The 22,084-nt window shown below is 36.0% G+C and overlaps 1 protein-coding gene across 1 annotated transcript in view; it reads right to left on the bottom strand.

The window, feature by feature from the left end:
* The window catches only part of RYR2 (ryanodine receptor 2), a 380,761-nt gene that overhangs the window by 243,543 nt on the left and 115,134 nt on the right, over positions 1 to 22,084 (bottom strand). The window contains exon 4 of the mRNA XM_058801183.1: positions 3,678 to 3,698. Within this exon, the coding sequence (XP_058657166.1) occupies positions 3,678 to 3,698 (21 nt within the window). The remainder of the gene's footprint in view (positions 1 to 3,677; positions 3,699 to 22,084) is intronic.

The following is a 22,084-nucleotide window of genomic DNA, read 5'->3' as shown; positions in this document are numbered from 1 at the left end:
AATTCTTTATATTTGAGGATTAAATATTTGTGCACAAATAACCTATTTTCCCACAGCAATATGAAAAATCAATATATATTTCAGCAAATTAACGAAGTGTGATCAAGAAATTATAAGAAAAAATTGTCCTTATATAATGCACTTAATGCTTGAAAATCATACTGATTATAAAGTACTGATGTGCACTCAACTACTTTAATAGAACTGAAGATGTATTACTTGAATAATTCCCCTTGATGAAGCCTTGTTTTGTGGCTCACTCCAGCCTCCACAAGAACCCTAGGTTGTTTCCACTAGTCAAATTTCATTTGTTATATTTATCCAGTCCACACTATCAAAGTGAACATTTATTCACTACTTCTCAGCTTAGAAGTCTCTGTAATGAAAACAATTCTTTTGAAAAGTGTCTAAAGTGGGTGTTCTTACTCTGCAAGTTTCTTTTCTCCAAAGAAATTGAAAATCAGCTTCACTAGTGGCATAAAGCTGAGCTAACATACTTACTACTTGAGGAGAAGAGAAAAAAATTTATCATGACCCTCAGCAGACGATGTTTCTCTGTCTCAAAAACTGAAGACAATCGTACAATGTTGTAACTAGCATAGCTTTGCCATCAGCCAGGATAAACATGAGAATTCTTGTACCTTGCACTTTGAATTTAAGAAACAACACACTGCATTTCCTTTCAGGTAAAAAGCTCTTCAGAGTAATCCCTCCTGAAAACAATAATTCTGGATGGCTCTTAATGCCAAATTTGCAAAATAATTTGCCGACTCAATATAGTTAAATGTGTAAAAAGGCCAAATTATTACATCACCAGAGATATCCAAGGAAATTTCTTATCCTTACACTGATACCTGTTGTAGAGCTAAGCAGTTATCCTGAAAGCCAAGGCAGAAACACAGGTGCTTTTATGAGTGCATTAGTCCTGTTGTATGCAAGTATACAACACCTCCGTTGAGATCACAAATTTGCAAGCACATTGCTAATTCACAGAAAAAGACACTTTAAAATTATTTCCCTTATTTCATAAATACATTGAAAGAGAGAATATGTCAGGGAGACTAAAGGAACTCCTTTCACTAGGTGTTATTCAGTTTCATCTTACTGCATTACTGTCATTTTCTCTGTAAAGAAAATATATTCAGGGTCTTCTAAATTTTGGTTCAAATTTAATAAATCCCTTTGATCAAGTACTGGGGGTTCCCCACCTTGGTATTTTTATAAAAAACTGAAAAGCCTTTTTCAGATATGAAATGGGAACAAGGATGCCTTACTTCCACTAGGTTTTACATTGGGCAAGATTCTTTAATCTATTTGATTCTGCACTGAAGCAGATCTAAAAGTCTTCACTGATACCTGCTCAGAGACAAAAGGATGAAGCCAAGAGTTCAACAAGGATCTCAAAGCCATTTAATTTGTACCCAGCTTCAACTGAGAGCACATCCCTTCAGTAGAATAATGATTTTGGAACAAAATCAGAAGAAAAATTATAGCCATTTGACAGAAGTACACAGGAACTGGACTAATTTCTTCTAAAACTTTTGTTAGCACACTTCATAGGCTAGAACAGCTCAGAAGTGAATGACTTTAGCTTATCCTTTGAACAGCATGAAACTGCTTACAGCAAGTTCAGCTACTAATTTGCTCATTAATTTGACATGAAGCTTCTCTCTGGGCTTGGGCTTTAAGGTTCCCACAGATAGATATAACTAACACACTTGCATTAACCTTGTGTGCTCTGTGCTGGGAATGGCTTATCAAGAAATACATGTATTAGAGTGAGGTGTCTGCCCCTGTGAGCATGCAGCTTTACAGCAGCCAGCTTTCTACTGCATCAATTCACTGCACCTCCAGGCCACCATAAGGCCTCTGGTAACACTCTGGAGTTACAGAGGGAGTTAAAAGCTGCTTTACAGGCCAGACTGGAGCTTCATCTGAGAGAATAATTTTATGTATGACAGTAAAGCCAGTATGCACTCCACCCCCACCAGAGAGGTTGTCTGGATTATAGAATCAGTCTATTAGGAAAAGTCTTTACCCAATTTAACTTGGAATGACACATTTAGCTTTGCTCTCATGGGAACCAGTTATTTTAAAAATGGTTTAAGAACACATTTTGACGAAGCAGTCTTTCTGAAGCAAGATTTTGATGTTACTAAGTTCTGAATTTAAAAGCAAGCAGCCGAAAAAAACCAAACAAAAAACAAACCACTAAAACAGCAGATCTGATTTCTATTTATGCAAGTAATACTACATTTTCCATTAACAGATTATGAATGCTTCAGTCAAAAATAAGCCATGTCAGTGTCACCAATAAACTTCTGGCAATAATATTTAATGTGTTGTGGAGTATGAGCAGAGGTGCCTGTATATTACTGAGCGTGCTTTTTATTGCTGTTTTTTCTATTTATAGCAAAATTCTTCATAGGAATAAAATAACAGAATCTAAAAATGTATAACCAAGCTTTCTCAGTCATAAATTGGACAAAATAAAAAGATAACCTGACCATCAGTATGTCTTAAAAACACTTAAAATCAATTGTATAGCAATTGATGGTTGTCATAAATACTAGACCCACAGAATATGGATAATGCTGTCATACTGATACAATTAGCAAAAATTAATACTTAACTGCAGTTATTGTTTAATAAATATTACAAACATCTACCTATGTATGTGACATGTCACAGATATTTCTGAGTATGGTAGAAACGGTTTTGAAAAGCCTAAGGCACTATTTAAACAATGTACTTACCTACAGGAGTCTCAGGCAAGCTCTAAATTGAGTAACTACTTACTAAAAAGATGTAATTATCACAGATTAAAATTCTGTAATTTCTGGCTAAAATAAAATAGACCAGTGCTACAGTTATGTTATTGGTCATATTTCAGAGGACACCTGAGGGTGTCTCCGGTCATGTGCAGCCCAAACTAAGTAATATGAAACCAAGGAGACCTATTATAGTCCAAGCTTTCAGAGAGGCCTCAAATATTTACAAGGTGAACAAACAATTCTACATACATTTTACGACCACTAACTCTTACATAACACTGGTGTTAGAGATTACATTGAAGAAAAACACACATAAACATGTCCCACAGGGGGGAGTTATATCAGATGCCCAAACAAATATGTATGGTATACACAGACACATTAGGAAAGGCCTTAACAACACATTAAGCAGAGACTTGTGCTTTATTTGCTAAGATCTAGGAAATATTGTTTTTATTCTTTAGCAGCTGTTCTGCATCACTAAATATATTTTGTATATTTGCAGCTACACATAGCATCACACATTATCAGTTTTAACTATCTTACTGTCATGCAGTTTAAGATTACAGTGTCTATACTGGAAAAGACAGGGTGGGTTACAGAATGGAGTTAAAACATTAGACAGCAGGGCTCAAAACTGAAAGTCAGTAATCATACATTTCTATTACATGACTCTGTGATCAAATTTAAAGAGAAAAAAGTCACTGTGGTAGCATGAAATTTGGTAGGACAATTCAGGAGTGACCAGATTTTACAGGACCATGCATTCGCCTCTTTTTTTGGTTTTTTTGAGCCGTGCAAGTTGAAGGGTCATGAACACACAGGGTATCAAAGCAGACAGGTTAGACTCAGTGGCAACATGGAACATTTGGGATCAAGTGAATAAAAGACAGAATCACATACCCATTTTTCCACATCAACTAGCTGTAGAAAGAAAAAGCAAGAAATCAGTAAATCTCTTTCCTTAAATACAGCATATCAAAGTCTATTTTGAAGTTAACATTTCATATTTTCAGAAATGTATCTAGTAGGAAAGAAAATGTGTTCTATTCTATAGCTCCTAGTAATGAAGATATTCTCCTGGCATCTTCTCTTTAAAATGCCAATACCTCACTTTCTGTCTTTATTTTGTGGAAAGCCCTTCTAATTCTAGAAGTCAAAAATGTCCCTCTAAAATCAGATAACAGGCAGCAAAGGAAGACTGATGCTGAATTATTTCCACACTGTATTCAGTACCAACCAGACAAAAATGCAGAATACAGTATCCTACAAATCGTCTCTCCATTTCCTCTTGAGTAAAGCTCTGCCATTAGTGAACATCATTCACTTGGAAAGGTTTCATTGCTGCTATTCATGGTTTGTCATTTTAAAGAATGTCATAATAATAAAGTTAAAATTAGGGGTACCTGTAAAACACTGACCCTACAACCTGCAGCATATGAGAATATCTTGCATAAGAACAGAGAACAGCACATAAAAATGTCATCCATTTCTTCTACAGGGAAAGTGAGAATAACTCCAAAAGCTTAAGGTTTTACATTACCAAAACTGTTTCAGGACTCATTAAGGAAACAAATTTTAAATTACTCTCTCTAAAAAGTCTTTGGACTATCTTACAGTCTCAGATAGGATTGGTAATATCTACTAGAACACAATTCAGCTACTAGAACAGTTAGTACGCCACTACCTATTGAATACTTTGTTGGCACCAAGAGCAGTATATCTGTAGCAGATTGCTCTCTGGACTTGGCACAGAAAATGCTGCAGGATATCATGCTTTCAGTGGTGTTACAGTATTCACATATTGACCTTTTGTTAGCAGATGCCACATAAAAGTTAAATAATTTAAGATAGCTTAGAGAAAAGCAGGAGCAATTTTCAAAACCAGTAATATCTGGATGTCAACTTGCTTGTAAAATTACTGTAATAAAAGGCAATGTATTTAGTTGTCATCTGTTAAAATAGCTCAATTGAAAGTGAACTTTCTCACGTTTAATATACATTTCAATTAAAGAGCAGCTTTATGTTTTTTGTTCAGTGCTACACAAAATTCTGATTTGCCCCTATTTATTTTCTTAGCAATCTTTACTGTGACTTTTGTTATCAAACACAGCTGCAGAAATGCCTCCTCAAAAACAGTTAAACATTTTAAAACAGATACAAGGTAAGAAATTATTTGACAAGATGTCAGCAAGTTATAAAAGTAAGCAATGATTTAAATCTAAATGCAACTATACTTTCTTAAAAGCAACTACACTGTCTTAAAAAAAAGGAGTATAGAATAGCCAAGTTAGATTAATGTACAAGTATTTCTTTTATTACCCTGCCTTTGATACATCCTTTGTTTTGCTAAAATTTTATATGCTCTGAAAACAGCACTGCAAGCAATTTGCCTGTGTGACAATGCTAGAAAGAGGCGATGCATTCTTTATTGCCCTGCTTTGAGAAGAAATTGATGTCCCAAAGCATAAGTGAACAAGGCAGCCTCAACTCTTATCAGAGAACCCACTCAAAGCTCAACAGCCATTATCAGTTTTACAATTAATTGCCTTATAATTGCTGAACTGTCTACTTACTTTATTCTTATGGACACCAGATAGCTTCATGAGTCATGTGCAATATTTTCCAAGTATTTACACACTGCACACACTAATTCTGCATTGGTACATTCATGTTTAACTAGAATGTATCTCAGGACAGCCACTTGAATCGTGCATGTACACTTGTCAAACCGTACAGTTTGACACCCACAAGGGAATGGCTATGAATTTATCCAGAGATCTGATATTGAAAGTGTGGTACAGTGAACAGCACAACAAGATCCTCCATATGTAATTACAGATGTATTTTATAGGCCTTCTGCTGTGAGCTTTGTCAGAGCCCTCCCAGGTCTTGCTGTGCTCCTGTTTCATCTGTGGGAGAGTCCTTTGAGTGACTCAAGCCACAAAAAGACATTTCCTTCTTACAGACCACTTTGTCACAAATTCTAAGACTTTTTTGTGTAACTTACAGAAATAAAATTTTGTCTGCTTTTGGAACCTATTGTGGAAGACTTGAGACCTTGTCATTTAGTATCCCCCTGGGAGGAGGAAAAAGGCATATAATATTTACTCATCTGGAAATTTCTAGGAACACGGATTAGGTAAAGCTAAAGATAAATAAGATTACTCATATCCAAGAGCAATTGCCCTAATGTAGACAAAATAAATGCAAAGCTCACATAAACAGAAATGAAATGGCTGATACCTCAGTCTAGCACATGTATCTAAGATCTAAGCTATGATTCAGAAAACAAGCAAGCAAATGCTTCACAGCACATCTAAATACAGATTCTGTTTCACACTGACACCTCCATCTTTTCTCTGTCTTCAAGACTAGAAGCCACAGGAACCCTTTTCCCATGGATTTCCCAGCACCCATCCAAATTCAGGAAACACTAAGAATCAAAGCTTCTGTTGCTATATATGCATTGGTCATTAATCCAAGGGGAGAACTGAAAAAAAAAAAACCAACATACAAAACAAACAGCAAATTCACATACACACCAGAGAGTGAACAAACAAGCAAACAAATTCTAACATTCTCTTTTACCAGACCACATTTTATTACCTCTCTTTTTTGGAGTGCTTAATTTTCTTGGACTTGAAATTACCTGTTCTACATAAATAATTCAGGTTTTGCTGACTTGTTCACCTGTTAGGAAGTGTAGATCTTTCAACTAGTCTAGGAAGGTTTAAAATTCAGGATAGGCTGGGGACATAGTACAAAGGGACTGGCAGTCACTTCTGGAGTTACCTGTCACAGTAACAGCTTCATTTCAATCATACATTGCATTAGACACAGTCCAAAAGAAAAGTACAATCATTTATTTCATAAAGCACAGGAATTTTTGCCTAGTCAGAAAAAAACCCCAGATCCCTGGAAATCAATAACTTTTTTTCATCCAGCTCATTTTCTTTCCTGACCATTAAGTCATATTTTTTGGAAAAATAAAATGTTTAGGTATGTATATACTGATTTTTTTCTCTTTTTCTTCACCCAAAGAAAGAGGATCTGGATTTACAACACTTCTTCCAGCAGAGGATGCAAGATCCATATTAAAATATATACACGTCAAAGGCAGTGTGATACTTAGAAATTTTTTTTTCCTTATGCACCTGGTACTCAAAGATTTTCTAAGGAAAAAAAAAAAAGAACATGACACTATCTAACACTGGATATCATAATTTAGTGAGTACATTTCTATGTGACAATTCTGAGTACAGGAATTATCATCTTGCCATGAGAACATGAGAGTAGGGAAAAGACTGAAGGATATATCATGTCTGGAATTTATTTAGTGACTGTGAGCTACTTATACTACAATAATCATTTTACAGAAAGCTACTAATTTGAGCTCAAAAGAATTACTGCTAGCAAGTAGCCATCAACCTAAGTTAATGAGTAAAAATTATGACACTTGAAACTGGAGAGCAGTGGATAATAAAATGGTACAGCACCCATATATCTGGGCATCTAAAATATACGAGTAGTGCTATAAAAATAAACCCAAGGATTACAAGTTTTGTTCTAAGAATCAAGCAAAAGATCAAAGATGGCATTTAGAATGATGAAATAATCTCCCTCCTTGAACTAGAAGAGAGTACTATATTACAGTCTTAATACTTCCCTTAAAATTTCAGGTTTCTCTAGTAAGAAGAACATACAGTCAATTATTTGGCTAATAATTTACTGCTATGCTAGTCCAGAAATCTCAGATTGATCTGCACTTGCTGACTCCTCTTCTGGGGCACATCAGAGCTCCAATCTTTCCAGTCAAGCTTTCATTTTAAATGCATTTAATCCAAACCAGAAAGCTGTTTTTTTAATCTTTTTTCCCAAGCACTGCATATACCCAGAACTACACTAACCAGACATAAAAGCCAGTTAAAGAGCAGAAATGTTATTCTGCTACCCCTACTTTCTCGTTATCATAAGGAGCCAGGAACTAACTGCAGAGAAATAAAGAGGGATCTTGCTGGCATTATAAGGAGGTTTTTTTCATTTTTTTAAATTTGACAGAAAGCAGGATCACAGAACATGTGCTGAATTTCCACTAATACAGAGGCATTAATTACGAGTGCACAAGCTACAAAGTAAGCTACTTTAAGCTATGAAAACAACCTCCCATTCCTAATTCTGGCTTCTGTATTGTGTTTTCTTTCATCTCCTTGAGCAGCACACAAAAATACTAAGGAATTTTATTTCACAGTGTATAGGAGAATCTCAGCTGACTCTTGATAATCACACTCTCTGCAACAATTTATGAGGACTGCCATGATAATTATAATATATTGCCATGATCCACACATGGGATTGTGACTGAAATCTCAATGAAGAAATGTATACCATTCACTAGTAGATGTTATACTTTCCCTTGCACTTAAACTCATTTATCTTAACCAAACTCTTATTTTAAAAGTTGCTTTTTTTTTCATTTTTCTCTTGTGGAAACTGAGAACATATAGCAAAATCTTTGTCTAAAACTTTAATAAAGATAAGCAAGGTGAGAATAAGTAGAATTGAACTACATTCCAAATTGAATTGTATTCTTTACTTCTATTACAACACTTGATTAGCTTCATCGACACCTTGACTTCCTGGATTTAATATCTAACAAGCTAATTAATGATATGCCTTCTGTTCCAGCCCAAGGTTGTCTTCCAGTGTAGGCCTTTGTCATCAAGACACTTCAAGAGCTGTGCTTTCATGTCTATTTGCTTTAACTCCTTCTCTGCATGTAGCTTAGATCAGAAAATGTTACTGGGTAGAAACAAAGTAACTTGTCTCCCCCCCAACATCATTTTCTACTGATCATCACCCTAGAAAGAAAACTTTGAGACATTAGCACTCCAAGGGTCATGGTAAGGCCAGAAAAAGGCTTGCTGCTACTTAACTCCAAAATAGGAAACTTTTCTAGGATAATAAAAATGTTTGATTTCATGCCACGCATCCTCATCCCAAACATGGTACACACATAAAGAAGGGCCATGTGCCAGGCCAGAAGTAGTCACAATTCTGTGATTTGAAATAGATACTGATTTTATTCCTGTCCTTGCTTGACCCTGAGGATAAGCAGAGTGCAAAAACACTGCGCCTGCCATTCTTGATCTTCTCCAGTACTTGCAGTTGATCAAAGTGCAGTTGATGAAAGCCAAGCCACATTCTTTTTGTGCCTTATTTGAAATGGCCTGCTAACAATCAGTTCTGATGCTAAATAAGGTGCATTGAGGAGGAAATGACAGTACGTGTTTCTCTTTAAAAGCTCCATTTTTTTTTCCCCACTGTTTTACTTCCAGTTCCTATTTGCAGTATGGCATCACTAAAATGTGTAGTCAGTATTTTAAGTAGAGAAGACTCTAGCTCATCTTTTCATAAAGTTTCCACTGGTATCAAATATGTATGTTCATCTACATGATACAAAAACTCACACAGCATTAAACACTAAGATCCTCTTCCTCTCCTTCCTCTTCCTTCTGTCACTTTATTTCCTTGCAGTAAGAAGCACTTGATTCATGTAAACTCAAAAGTCTGGGATGGCCAACCTTGCAGTAAGGACAAGCTAAAGTTGTTGGACATAGCAACTCTATCCCTCTGTATGACACACCACCATCTGATAAAGACTTATTCAAATAATTTATTAAGAAAATTACCGAATTTTGTTATTTGAAGTGAGTGATGACTGGTACCTGTAGCCCACCCTTAGACTAATGAAAACAACTCAAAGTATAGAAATAAAAAAATATAACTTGGCCCTTTTGCCCAAAAGGTTGATTATGAAAACTTTCAGGTAAGTAACAGGAAACTAAAACAGCTCTGGTTTGTTATTTCAAGAAACCTCTGGTTCATTTCTGATTCTTCCTTTCTACATGTGGGGGTTCTTCTGGCAAACTTGAAAACATTTTCAGCCTGTCATATTCACAGCTGCTGTTAGCTTTCAAATAGGTTATTAACTAGGCTACTGTAGTGTGAATCAGAGAGCTTAAATTTTCAAGAGTGCATTTAACTGCCAATCTTCATACTTCTTTTTAAGGAAGTACCTTGGTAACTTGGCTTATTCATTAACATACAGAACACTTATTAAAAGAAATGGGAGGTGTTACCTCTTTCCACTGGCATGAGAGATGAAATTACTTTTGCCCTCCTCCCATGCTGAGAAAATGACAAAGGTGCCAGCTCTTCGTGTTATCTTGCTGCTTGCTAATACAAAGTAATTAATGAATTCAGAGTTCCACAGTTGGAGATAGGTGATTTGAATATTCAAAAATCCACCAGCTACAGTTGCATTCCTATCCCAAAATGGCTGCATTCTCTCTTAGAAGCACAGGAATGCTTTCCAGGTCTGTGAGGACACACGCATTTTCCTCATCCCTTAAACACAGAAGGATAACTATACATGCAAGACACTTGCATGTGATGATTCCTTCACACAGCCCTTCAGATCAGAGGATAAGGGCTTCACTTTAATCCACAGCAAGGACTATCCTACACATGAAATTAGAGAGCAGTTTGCTGGCCAGTGGCACAGAAAACAGATTTTATTAAAACAAGGCACCAGGAGGAGTGATTAATCAGCCATGACTGGATGATTAGACGGGAGTTAATAAGCTCATGATGCAATTTAGCTAGAATGTTGCCTTACTGATGGGTATTTTGCAGACAGCATTTTCCTGAAAAATGAAGTTATCAACTATTGGAGTAGAGGTTGTGAAATTAATTTTTTTTTCATATTACAGAAACACTTCAGCTTTGAATTCACACACAACGTGTGCAACCAAATGTTTTCATTCTCCTAATAAAATGTGACATAGATTTATGATTACACAAGTCTGAAAAAACTCCTAGCCTTAATTAAAATGTTTTACCATAATATTACTGAGATATTTAAATAAAAGATTTTTTTTTTGATGTCTATTTTCTCATGTTGTCTATGAGTTATTTTTGTATCCGTTTCAGTGCTTCTCTAACATCATTGGATTGGAGAGTAGGGAGATGGAAGGGGAGGGCAAGGCAAAGATTGTGATATTTGGAAGAAAATACAGACATTCTAGAAGCAATGTTACTAAGGAAGGAAAGAAAATATGGATATTATTGTCAGTAAGCAGACAGCTCTGTCAGTAAGTCAATCAGCTCTGCACCAAATTTAAGCTCTCCTGTTAGTAACAGGAATGAGACAACAATGTCTAGAAAGAATCAGTCTCACAAGATAGGGAAAACCATGTAGCAAAGTCAAAAATCACAGTATAAATAAAGGAAGTAAAAGCTATTAAAATAAATTTATTAAAAAAAGGAAAAATGTATATTGACACTAAATAATAGAGACCTGTTTTTAAAAGTTGTACTCTAAAATCAGTGCAAAAATCAGTGTCAGGTTTATATTAGAAAGACAATTAACTCACTAGTAGTCCATTTATTTGGTTATGCCAAGGTGCAGAACAAATGAAACCTTTAGCTAAGCACTTCCTCACAGACTGAAGTCTTCACTCAGACATGAGTGAATGTTATGTGTTTGCATCACTCCCTTTAATAATCACATTCACAATCCCATTTTGGCTCTCTGAATCTGACTTTGTGATTAGTCCAGTCTTGCTCTCAGTTTGAAGTGATCCAATAAGCCAAAAGAAAAAGAAACTACTGGAAATGAAAAATCCAGTCAGAATTAGGGAGCAAAAGAGAGGAAATTTCTCTTTGTGGAATGCAGTTGGACTATAAAAAGGAGATGGTTATGAACCAAAATTTCCTATTTTAAATGCAAGCAGAATATACATGTAAGAAAGAATATAGAAAATGCTTCCTACTCTACTATATTTAAACAAACAGCTATATTTGCAGCTTTGAATCCTCAAGAGATTTACATGCCAAGTTACATGGAAAGCCCCTAAACACTATCCCATCCTATCTACAAAAGGTTTCAAAGCGTGGCCTGTGGTAAAAGACATCATGAGTAAGATGCTAGCCTGAAAAACAAAGAGGAAGAAAAAGATGAGAGAAAAATGTTTTGGCATGTAACAAAATAATTATTGTACTTCACTGATAAACTATATCAAGCAGAAATGATCAATTTTAACCATGAAGATGCACAAATCAGATTATTTAATTAATCTCCTGCTTAAGGTTTTACTTGTGTTAAGGCATTATTTTTCTTTACCCTTTTTACATCCAAACAATAAAATCTTGAAATCATCTATGAAAACTATTCTAATTTCACTGGGAAAAGTTGGAAAAGTTACTGGAATTAAAGAAGAAATCTCAGTAGAAAGCTTATTGCATGTGCTATTTCCTCTCTCAACTCATACCATGGCATACATGAGTTGAGAAAGGATTCAAACTGGGTAGGGTCAGACACCTGTGGTACAAAAACACTGTGCAGTCTCAAAACTCAGCCAGTCTGTGTTTTTCCACCCAAAGCTCTCAGTTCCCTAAAAATGTTTTATCTTATACTTTGCAGCATCCTGGAATACTCAGAGTTGCAAGAAGCACTCAATCTCATATTGCTTGCAGTAACAGCAAGAAAGGACACAGAAAGAGAATTGTGGTCTTCTGGGCACAAGCAAATCCCAGCTGCCTCATATGTCCCTAGAAAGATCTCCAAACCCACCAAGAAGCTGTTTCTTTAGGACAAAAGTTTTGTATATCCCTAAGTAATGTACCTAGAAAATAGTGACATATGGCTGAGGAGAGAATATGAAGCCCCACCTGAAGTTTCTTGGAACAGCCAAAGGATTTAATCAGTTACTGACATTATTAAAATTTGGGCAAATGCACAAGTTCTTTTAAAGAAGCCAAGCTATACCCAGTAAATCACTTATATTCTAACAAACAAACACCACCTGGAAATGGAATTTTACAGGAAGAGCAAAATGCATGAATGCCTAGATAACTAAAATAGTTTGTTGCCAAATGACCTACATATACACTAGACTATGTCAGTTTACTACATTAAATATTCACCAGTAAAAAAAACAGGATTTCCAAATTTTTCACTCTCCTTCTGCTATTTGCATACCGTTATCTTGTGACTCATCCTAATATTTTTTAATAGAAACACCTTTCAAAAAAAAGTGAGCGTTCTGTATATTTGTCAACAGACCGTCAGCTATCAAAGGCTGCCTCAGGAGTGGAAGCTGCATGTACCACCATCATTACAAGCACAATCCACTCTATCAGCAGTATCTGCAAAAACAAGCATTAACTACAAAAATCCTATACAACAATACAGGACTCCCCAAACTGAAGCAGATGAACACCAGCCAACATAAATAGAACACAGGTTTACTAGCAGAAGCCTGAATACCCTTTATTCTTGTCAAGTTTCTTTTCTTTGCTCTGTTTAGTTAGAAGTACATAATTTCCATAAAGAAAAATAAGGCTTGATCTTTCACCCCTATCACATAAAAAAGGAAATCAATGCCTTATCTATTTATACACAGAGGGAATGGCTATTATTTAAAAGACTATAGGGTTAGTTCAACTAACTGTTGAACTAGCAAATACTAAAAAGACTGCAGCCTAGCAGAAAGAGGAGTCTACAGAGGAAAGGGAGGACAATCTTCAGAGATCAGCAACTATCATGTTTGTAAAAAAAATATTTATGGATCAAGATGAAAAACCTAACCATGTGGGGATAATACCTCCCCTTCTCACTTACCATGTACTCTAAAAAAGAGGTTTCAATTTTCACTGGAAAAACGAAGGACAGGTGCATACAAAGAGGTCAGGAAGCATCATAGAAAGCACATTCCCTCTTTTTAAACCTAAATGTATGCGCGTGCATGTGTGTGCCTCTGTGTGTGTATACATGTATATTTATCAAGCATGCTTTTGAAGAGGAAGAAGTCTATCCAGACTGCCTGCAGGAACACAGCAGGAGCCTTAACTGCTGCTGAGACCCTTCAAACACTCCAAAATAGATCCTGCTGTGTGGGACCCACTCCTCACCACAGAAGCCAGAGGCAGTTCGGCAGGGTGGATGCACAGGATGCTGCAGGCAGGTGCAGCTCCCTTCCCTGTCCCAGAGCCTGCAGTTCTGACTGAACCTTGAGGGAACAAGGCTCTGCTCACAGGAGTGGCCACTCAAACGCTAAAAAACTAAAACCCAGGTTTAGGAAAAGCTGAGTGATCCTGACACACATTGAGGCAAACTCATGGTCTATAGGTGGATGATCCTACCACTCAAAAAGGTAAGTCAGTTCCCCTTTGAAGAGCAGGGGTTCACTGCTCACTCGGGCTTCTCTGCTGTGCTCAGATCCCAGACTCAGCTACCAAAAAGGCACCTGGAGGCCAGGGACAGAATCTCACCTCTGCCTACAGAGCTGCACCCCATTCCCAGCCTCTCTGTGTTTACTTAGCATGCCTGGTCTTAAATCCCTTCATTTCTTTCACTTTCCTTCCCTCCACACTCAACTGAAGAGTTTGTACCATCCTGATAAGTAATTAAAAAATGGTAATTCTCTATGATAAGAGAGAAACAAAACCTAGGTATTTTAACTTTGAACCTGAAACAGTGTAGCTCTCACACTGCAGTAGTATTTAGATACTCATACACTTACCTGCTTGGAAGGCTCTTGTCTCATTATAATCATTGAAACAAACCATTTGCTGACTCTCTAACAAAACGTTACAAAACTAGAAACCTTCTTGGTGAATCAACACTACCACAGTCCCTAAGGAACAGCTGGGCATCAAAATAAATAATTTCTCCACAGACAAATGGTTGCTCCAGGGAGGTGAAATAACACCTGTTCTCACTAAACCTATTATTTTTACTAAGATATCTTATGATAGCAGTGACGTAGCTACCGTGGATTCAAAATTCCTATTGCCTTGAGGAGATGCAATTACAGACATGCAGATGAATCCTCATGCGGAACATCCCTATCCAGACTTGCTCAGCAACAGAGTTCACTGACAACAGCAACAAACTGTGCATGTTTATCAGCAACTCTGACAGACATACCACAGAGGCAATACAGAGATGAACCCACCCCAAAATCAAATCCTTCCCATTTCCTATCCAAGACAGGAATCCAGTCTGTTCAGTCCTGCTCATTCTCACTACACCAGTTTTATCTCTTCTTTTAATGCTACCCTTGTTGGTGTTGCTCAAGTGTTACCCCTTTGGGGAGGACCACTCACATCCAAAGTTAAACAATATGGGAGCCTATGATGCAAATAGAGCACCATTAGAATCAAAAGCACCCCAAGGTGCTGAACCCTGCAGGATAAGGAGAGCTGGGAACAAACTCTCATTACAAAAATCTTGACTGAATTTGAGGATAAGGGTGCTTTGTTGTTTTCTTTAATTACCACAGAAGGTATTGGTAACTCCCAGAGGTTGAGCACAATGAGCACATTTCAAGAGGGAGACTCCCCTGTGTAATGTCCCAGCTCCAGCTGCTGAAATCCTACCAAGCTGGCTGATAGGAGTCTAGTTTCTTGCTACACATTACTGAAGAGAGAATTAACGCTTTCCACACTGCCAGCCTCTGTAGCACTGCTATGCATTTCCTACACTGATAACATTTTTCACCACTCAGCAAAGTATTCTTTTGTGTCACAGACATTTTTTCATAGAAATCCTTTCTTTCAGATTTCTGCATCTTCTGGGAAGCAAGGGCCCCAGAAGAAGAATGTAAACAATTGTTATCAGCTGCTGTGAAATGCAATAGGATGCACCTGTGACTGGTTCATGTTCCATGTGTTTATAATTAAGGGCCAATCACAGGAGCAAGCTGGGGACAGAGTCCCGGGACACAGAACTTTGTTTTAGATTCTATTCTATTCTATTCTTAGCTTAGCTTAGCAGCCTCTGCAACTTCTCTTCTTATTCTATTTAGTATAGTTATAATGTATTATATATCATATATCAATAAATCCAGCCTTCTGATCAAGAAACAAGATTCTCGTTGTTCTCTCACCCCAGCGACCTCCTCAGGTCGCTGTAATAAATTTGTTATTATAAGTCATTGAGTTGGAAAAAGGATCCTCCCTGTTTTAAATTTTGAACCAACCTAGCCAAATATTTCATGAAGCTACCCTTATAAGAAGTCATTACAAGACAAATAAAAATATGGAGAGCTTTCATATATATTATGAGGTGTTTATTGAGTATAAGCAGTCTGTTTAAAAACATTGAATAATTATTATTTCCAATCTCACTATAACTGGACAAAAGTAAAAGTTATGTTTTCTTTAATTTAAGGTCTTGGGCTTTACAAATAATTCATCTTACAGCTGTGCACATTGCAACAGAGGATACAATGTTTGAGTATCACTTTATCCAGGCCTTGCCTCAGCTGAGAGATTAATGTAAAACTGCACTATGTACAATCAGTAGTAGTAGAATTGTAGCAGACAAGAATCATATATAACCATGACCAATTTAATATCTCAAAACATTTTTGGCTAAGCTAAAGTCTAATGTTTTTGTGTTTTCAAAAAATTATGCTAACTTTTAAAAAAGAAGTAAACAAATTTAAGACAAACAGAAATATGTCACTGTTTTATGATGCAGCCTTTCACATGTCCATAACCTTTTCAACATCAAATCTTCCTCATGCAAAACGTAGATGAGAGTGTGGTCACTTACTATTTTGTTTCATTCCAGCTTGTTGTGCAACCATTGTACTAAATATTGATTTAAAAAACTCTTCTGAAGACAAAACAATCAAATCCTATCTATTTTATGATATTCACTACTGTAAAGCTAGCCTCACAAATATTAATTCAATTTTCACAATAAAATATTTTCACAATATTGTGAAATATTGATACGTCACAATATGACATATTAATAGATTTAAAGAATCTACTAAAATCAATGTGATACACAAAGCAGGGATGTTGGTCTGAGATGCCTAGGACCCAATTTCCAGCATTATTTTATGTGTTGCTTTCATCAGCTACGGTCCTCAACACATGCATAAATCAGTCCTGAGGTATGAAGACAAAGAAAATCAGAAAAAAAGGCAAGTATCAATCACTGCTTAGCTTATTGATTCCAACTGCTTATCTACACTGGCCTGGTTTAAAAACTCAGTGTGTTACTATCTATGCTGAGACATCTGGTAGAATTAACAAAATTAATGGCTTAGGAGACTATCTCAGCTTTATATAGGACTGAGCAGCAAAACTGAGACTATTCAACATTCTAGAACGCCATCTGAATGTGAGGATTTGGTAGGGTTTATCTTTTCATCATTTTGCATAAATAGCCTTTAGTACATCAATTCCACCTGCTGATTAAAAAAAAGGGATTTGATTCTGAAGATAACTTTAACTGTATAATTTTCAATTTTGCTGTGCTTAAATTTCATACAAAAAAACCCAAACTCTTTCAGGAACTAACTGGGAATCTTTACTGAAAAGCATCAGTATGTTGCCATACATTATTTTAACAAGCCATAGCTTATAGGTGGCAGAGGGATAACACCTCTTTTACCTATAGGTAAAACAACCAATCCCCTTCTTTTTTCATCCAAGGTAAAAAGACACACACTACACCCTGAGTTCCTCATTCTAATCTCTCTGCCAGTATTTCTCAGCTGTCCTCATGGCAGATCAATACATAGAAATGCCAGTTTCAGTGACTTCTACATTGCTTATATTCAGTCAGCAACTTTTAGTCCAACTATTTTCAGTTTGTTCCCTAGGACCACATGGAATATTAACCAATTCTTGTTTTAATCCTCACTTTTCCATTCTGCTTCAATGGCAGAATTAAATTTGCTACAGTTCTCCCTAAGTTAGACTGCAACAGTGCCTGAGTACTCCACTGAGTAGTCATTCCACAATCAGATTTTTCCTTCCACATCCAATGTTCTTCTTTAGATGGGCTGGGAGAACACCCAAAATTATCAAACAGAAAGAAGTCTGCTTCCAGCTCTGAACCTGCAGCTCTCTGGAAGACCACCTCTCAGGAGTTGATATTGGCATGGACAGAGTGTCACATCTTCATTACCAGCCACGAGGACAGGATAGAGCTGCCAAGCACAGAAAATCTTCATGGCATGCAGTATTAGAATAGCACAGCTGCTGGGCAAATAAATATTGGGGAAAATGCAGCAAACTGCACACTGAAGTGTTCAGTAGATGACATAGCAACTGATACCAATTTGCAGGAAACTAAAAAGGGATTTAACCCTACATTTCATTTTGCCTAAAAGTAAACAAATTTCAGGCTTACTAAGGCAACTGAGAGCAAATTTTTCCCCCGTATAATGAAATCTAGAAAGACAAATACCAAAAAAATACTTCAAGTTTTCTCAGAAGTAAAAAAAAAACAAATACAGTGTGATTTTCTGCATAAGCACTTAAAATCATTTCAATATAAATTCTAGAGAGTCCTAAGCTCTCCTGATGTATTCTAGTACCTAGTTTATCATGTCATTCAAAACAGAAATTGTAACTACTTAAACATTCACCTTCTTGCTACAGGTGACATGCAAAGAAATCCTTACCTATTTTACTACTGCATGCTATTCTAGTAAGCAATCAAAAAGCTGACACTCTAAGTGAAAGGCCACAAAAGCAGCTGAGGGAAATCCACTGGGTTCCATTGAGGATAAGTGAGTTTGGTGTATCTGTCCTGCTGGAGTCATTAAAACACAATTCCAAAGGAAACACGTTACACTCCAAGTGCAGATGATTTTACCAGCGAGCACTTCATGTAGCATGAAACCTAGCCATTAGCAAAGGAATTGAATGTTCCAAATATTTTGCTGATAAAATTGGGGGAAACCCCCCCCCCCAAAAAAAACAAACAAAAAAAAAAAAAAAAAAAAAAAAAAAACAAAAACCAAAAACACAAACAAACAAAAAAACCCTACAGGAGTCTCATACTCCTACATATACCTGAACAAAAAAAAAAACTGCCCATGGATATATCTTGTGTTGGGAGAACAAAGCACGGATCAACAAACAGCAGCTCCAGAAGCCACTGCTCTTTCCAACCTCTCACCAAAATAGATGTCTCTTACTCTACACCCTTCCAATGATATGAGATTTTCCTGGGGATGTATGCTACTGCAGTAGAATTGGAATGGTTTGGCACTCACCAGTCTTCTGGTAGACCAGAGTGAAGAGAATGTTTTACCACTGCTGACAAAAACTAATTAAATCTCTGTAAAAGACAATTTACTAATAGAGTTTTCAATCACTCCATTGGGATGGTGCAGTTAAGAACAATCCTCTGTTTGGGATACAAGGGCTCCTATCCACACACAGATGTAGAACACACTGGCATGTGAAAGCAAGTCCTCTACACCTGTATTTATATGTCATATATAAATACACACATATGTATATAGTCTATTCATGAGGTATGGCATGTAAAATATAATCCAGAATCTTGAAATTTCAGTGGTATCATTGATTACAATTATCATCAGGTACTATAAAAGACATAACAAGGTGGAAAAAATAGTATATTATTTATATAATGACACTGTTGGATATATTTCAGAAAACACAGGCAAACCAAGTGTAACTCAGCATAAAAACAAGAATTCTTTTTTCCAGCCAACACAGATGATAGATGATTTTGTGCTTGTTAACTTACAGAAAAATTTCCTTTAAATGCCAAACTAATTTAATTTCTTGTACCTAGTCACTGTGCACAAAACTGGTTTTTATCTCTGAAGTAACAAAGGCATTAGAATAGAATGAAAGTTCAAACTAGCCCCTTTTTATATAAATACTGAGAGTAATGGTGTTTGGAATACTCAGATTGTCCCATTAGAAAAAATAATTCATATTTAATCATATGAAAAACCCTCGGAAATATTTCAAATACTAGTTAGTAGCAATGGGCTTTATGAAGGTTACTTTACGCTTAATTTTAATTTGCACACCGTGTTGGCAAATTTTTATCTTAATACCTATTTTTCATGCAGCATGTTTGCTTGAGGATTATTTAAAAAGAAAAACCTTTCAGACAAAATCTTAATCATTTTTGAACCAACTGAGACTAAGTAAATACCTGGCATTCTTCCATGTCAAACATGTCTGGATACCTTTTCTTCTGGATACCCTTTTTTACTGGGTATAGAGCAGCAAAAAGGGAAATAATTCTCCTTGTCATAAAATGTGAGACAGGTAACAGCATATAATGTACAGGTCTGTTGCTTAACTTTCATGAAAAAGTCATTTAAATCTCAAAACTGAAAGAAGCCACAAAATTATAAATCACTCCCTCACACCTGAAACCTGGCAACTTCCTTCCCATGTCCTTGTGACACCTTTCCTCAGTGAAAAAAAACTGTACAGAAGGTGCAACAGCACAAGAGCAATTGATGGTAAAAGAGAAAACTCTGCCTTCCTTTCCTCTTATAGGATATATAAAGTTAGATCCCTTTCTCCTACCAAATATTCATCATATCTGAAAGAACTACCTAATCCTGTTTCTAATATTGTTCGTATTGTCTAGAAATTGCAGAAGTTGCTGAATTCAAGACCACTAATGGATAGATGGCCAGGCTTCATTTCTTAAGAAAATTAGGGAAAACTTCCAGGAACTGATTTGATTATGGTATTTAATCATTTTTACTTTAAGAAGAAAGTACTAGATGATAGAGGTCTTGAATCTAGAAAAGAAAGATGTGATTTAAATTATTTTAAAAAAAGAAAAAAACATCAAACTACCCAAAAAGATAATCAAAGGAAAAAGAATCAGAAGAAAAACATAGTTCCAAGAAGTTGCAATGACCATTCCTAAATTACTCCAGAAGCAATAGATTCACCTTCTCAGGTGAATCACTCTAACTAATGAGCTTTAGTGAAATACAAGGCACTTGGGTCCAGAGAAGATTCACTGGAAATAACAACGAGGCTAAGAATAGATGGCCTGAATGCTTTTTATGGTCTTAAATGCTTTATAAAAACATCAGGACTTCCATCTTCATCTTATGTGTGCTTTTCTAATAATAAAAAGTTACACTAAGAAAATGAGCCAAAAATATTACAAAATAATACCTAGGCTGTAGGTCACCCTTGTTTAGGACTCTGCACCTGTAATTCTGCTTGCCTAACACACCATAGCCCAGACTATGTGATGATACTCCTCATTATACAATTATTTACTATTCCATCTCCACAATAGTCACCTCTTTTCCCTCATCTATTTCTGGTTTATTAGTTTTTGGTGTTTTCTTTCTTTCCTGCTGATGAACTGATGAAAGTGGTACATACATGCAGCACTCCACACCCCAGCAAAATATAAAAAAAAAAACCTGTTTAAAATGAAAAGTGAAAATAATGCTGCCTAAGCAAATAAACTAGGTTGTCATTTTATTTTTGAAACCAAAACCATTCAAGCAAGCCATGAATGTCAGTGTTTTAATAAATTGTCTGAGCTAACCATACTATTTTACAGGGAAATGATGAAACCTCAGAGCACAAAATAACTACTCAGTGCCTAGAAGAAACAGAGCACTACACACATTCTTTCTAAGGAAATTTCAGTGATTTTTCACTATTGCCTTTGTTACTAGCATTTATCGGGTTCAGAAGAGTCAAGTAGGTATACTCAGATGGATCACTGATATCACAAAGTATGGAAATTTTCATTTTGGGATTCTTGCACTAAAAATGTAGGTATTTATTGCAGAGTAGACCTTGCAACTTTAATGCACACTAATTGAGAAATAGCAGTAAATCCAGTAAGTGCACACAGTTATTCTTTCTTAGGCACAAGAAAGCTGCTTATTGTTCAGACTCAAGTCAGCGTGAGATTTTGTTCATAGTACTCAGCCATTACATTACTGCTAACTTACCTGTTATATAACAAGAATACCTATTATATAAACATAGCATTCAAGAGATTACACAATACAAAAGGCAAACCAGCACTCTGCATATAATAAGCACAGCATCTTAATGATTTCTAATGCAATGAAAAGTAACTGAGGACTGAAAAGACCTCCTTTTGCAGGATTCTTTCCACTAGAAAACTGAGGTCACACTGAAACCAGTTTATAGCAACAATTTCTCAAAAAATTCCTATATTTTCTTCTACTAAATTAAATGAAGCACTGTTATTTTAATAAAAATAATTGATGCTTCTCTAGGAAGGCAGCAGTGCTTCAGGCAAGACAAATTACCTTGTATCTTAAAACTTTTTTTAACAGTTGCTTCAAACAGATATGATGCTGTCTATATAAGTACCTGGCCTATGACTTACAAATATAAATGCAAAGGCAAAATTTATGTATTTTTCATAGAAAGCACATACAGATACCAAATGTCAGTTCTATTAATTTAATTTATCAGCAAGT

The sequence above is a fragment of the Ammospiza caudacuta genome, chromosome 3, assembly GCF_027887145.1.
Source record: "Ammospiza caudacuta isolate bAmmCau1 chromosome 3, bAmmCau1.pri, whole genome shotgun sequence".
NCBI lineage: Eukaryota > Metazoa > Chordata > Aves > Passeriformes > Passerellidae > Ammospiza > Ammospiza caudacuta.
This window is presented reverse-complemented; position numbering and strand designations above follow the sequence as displayed.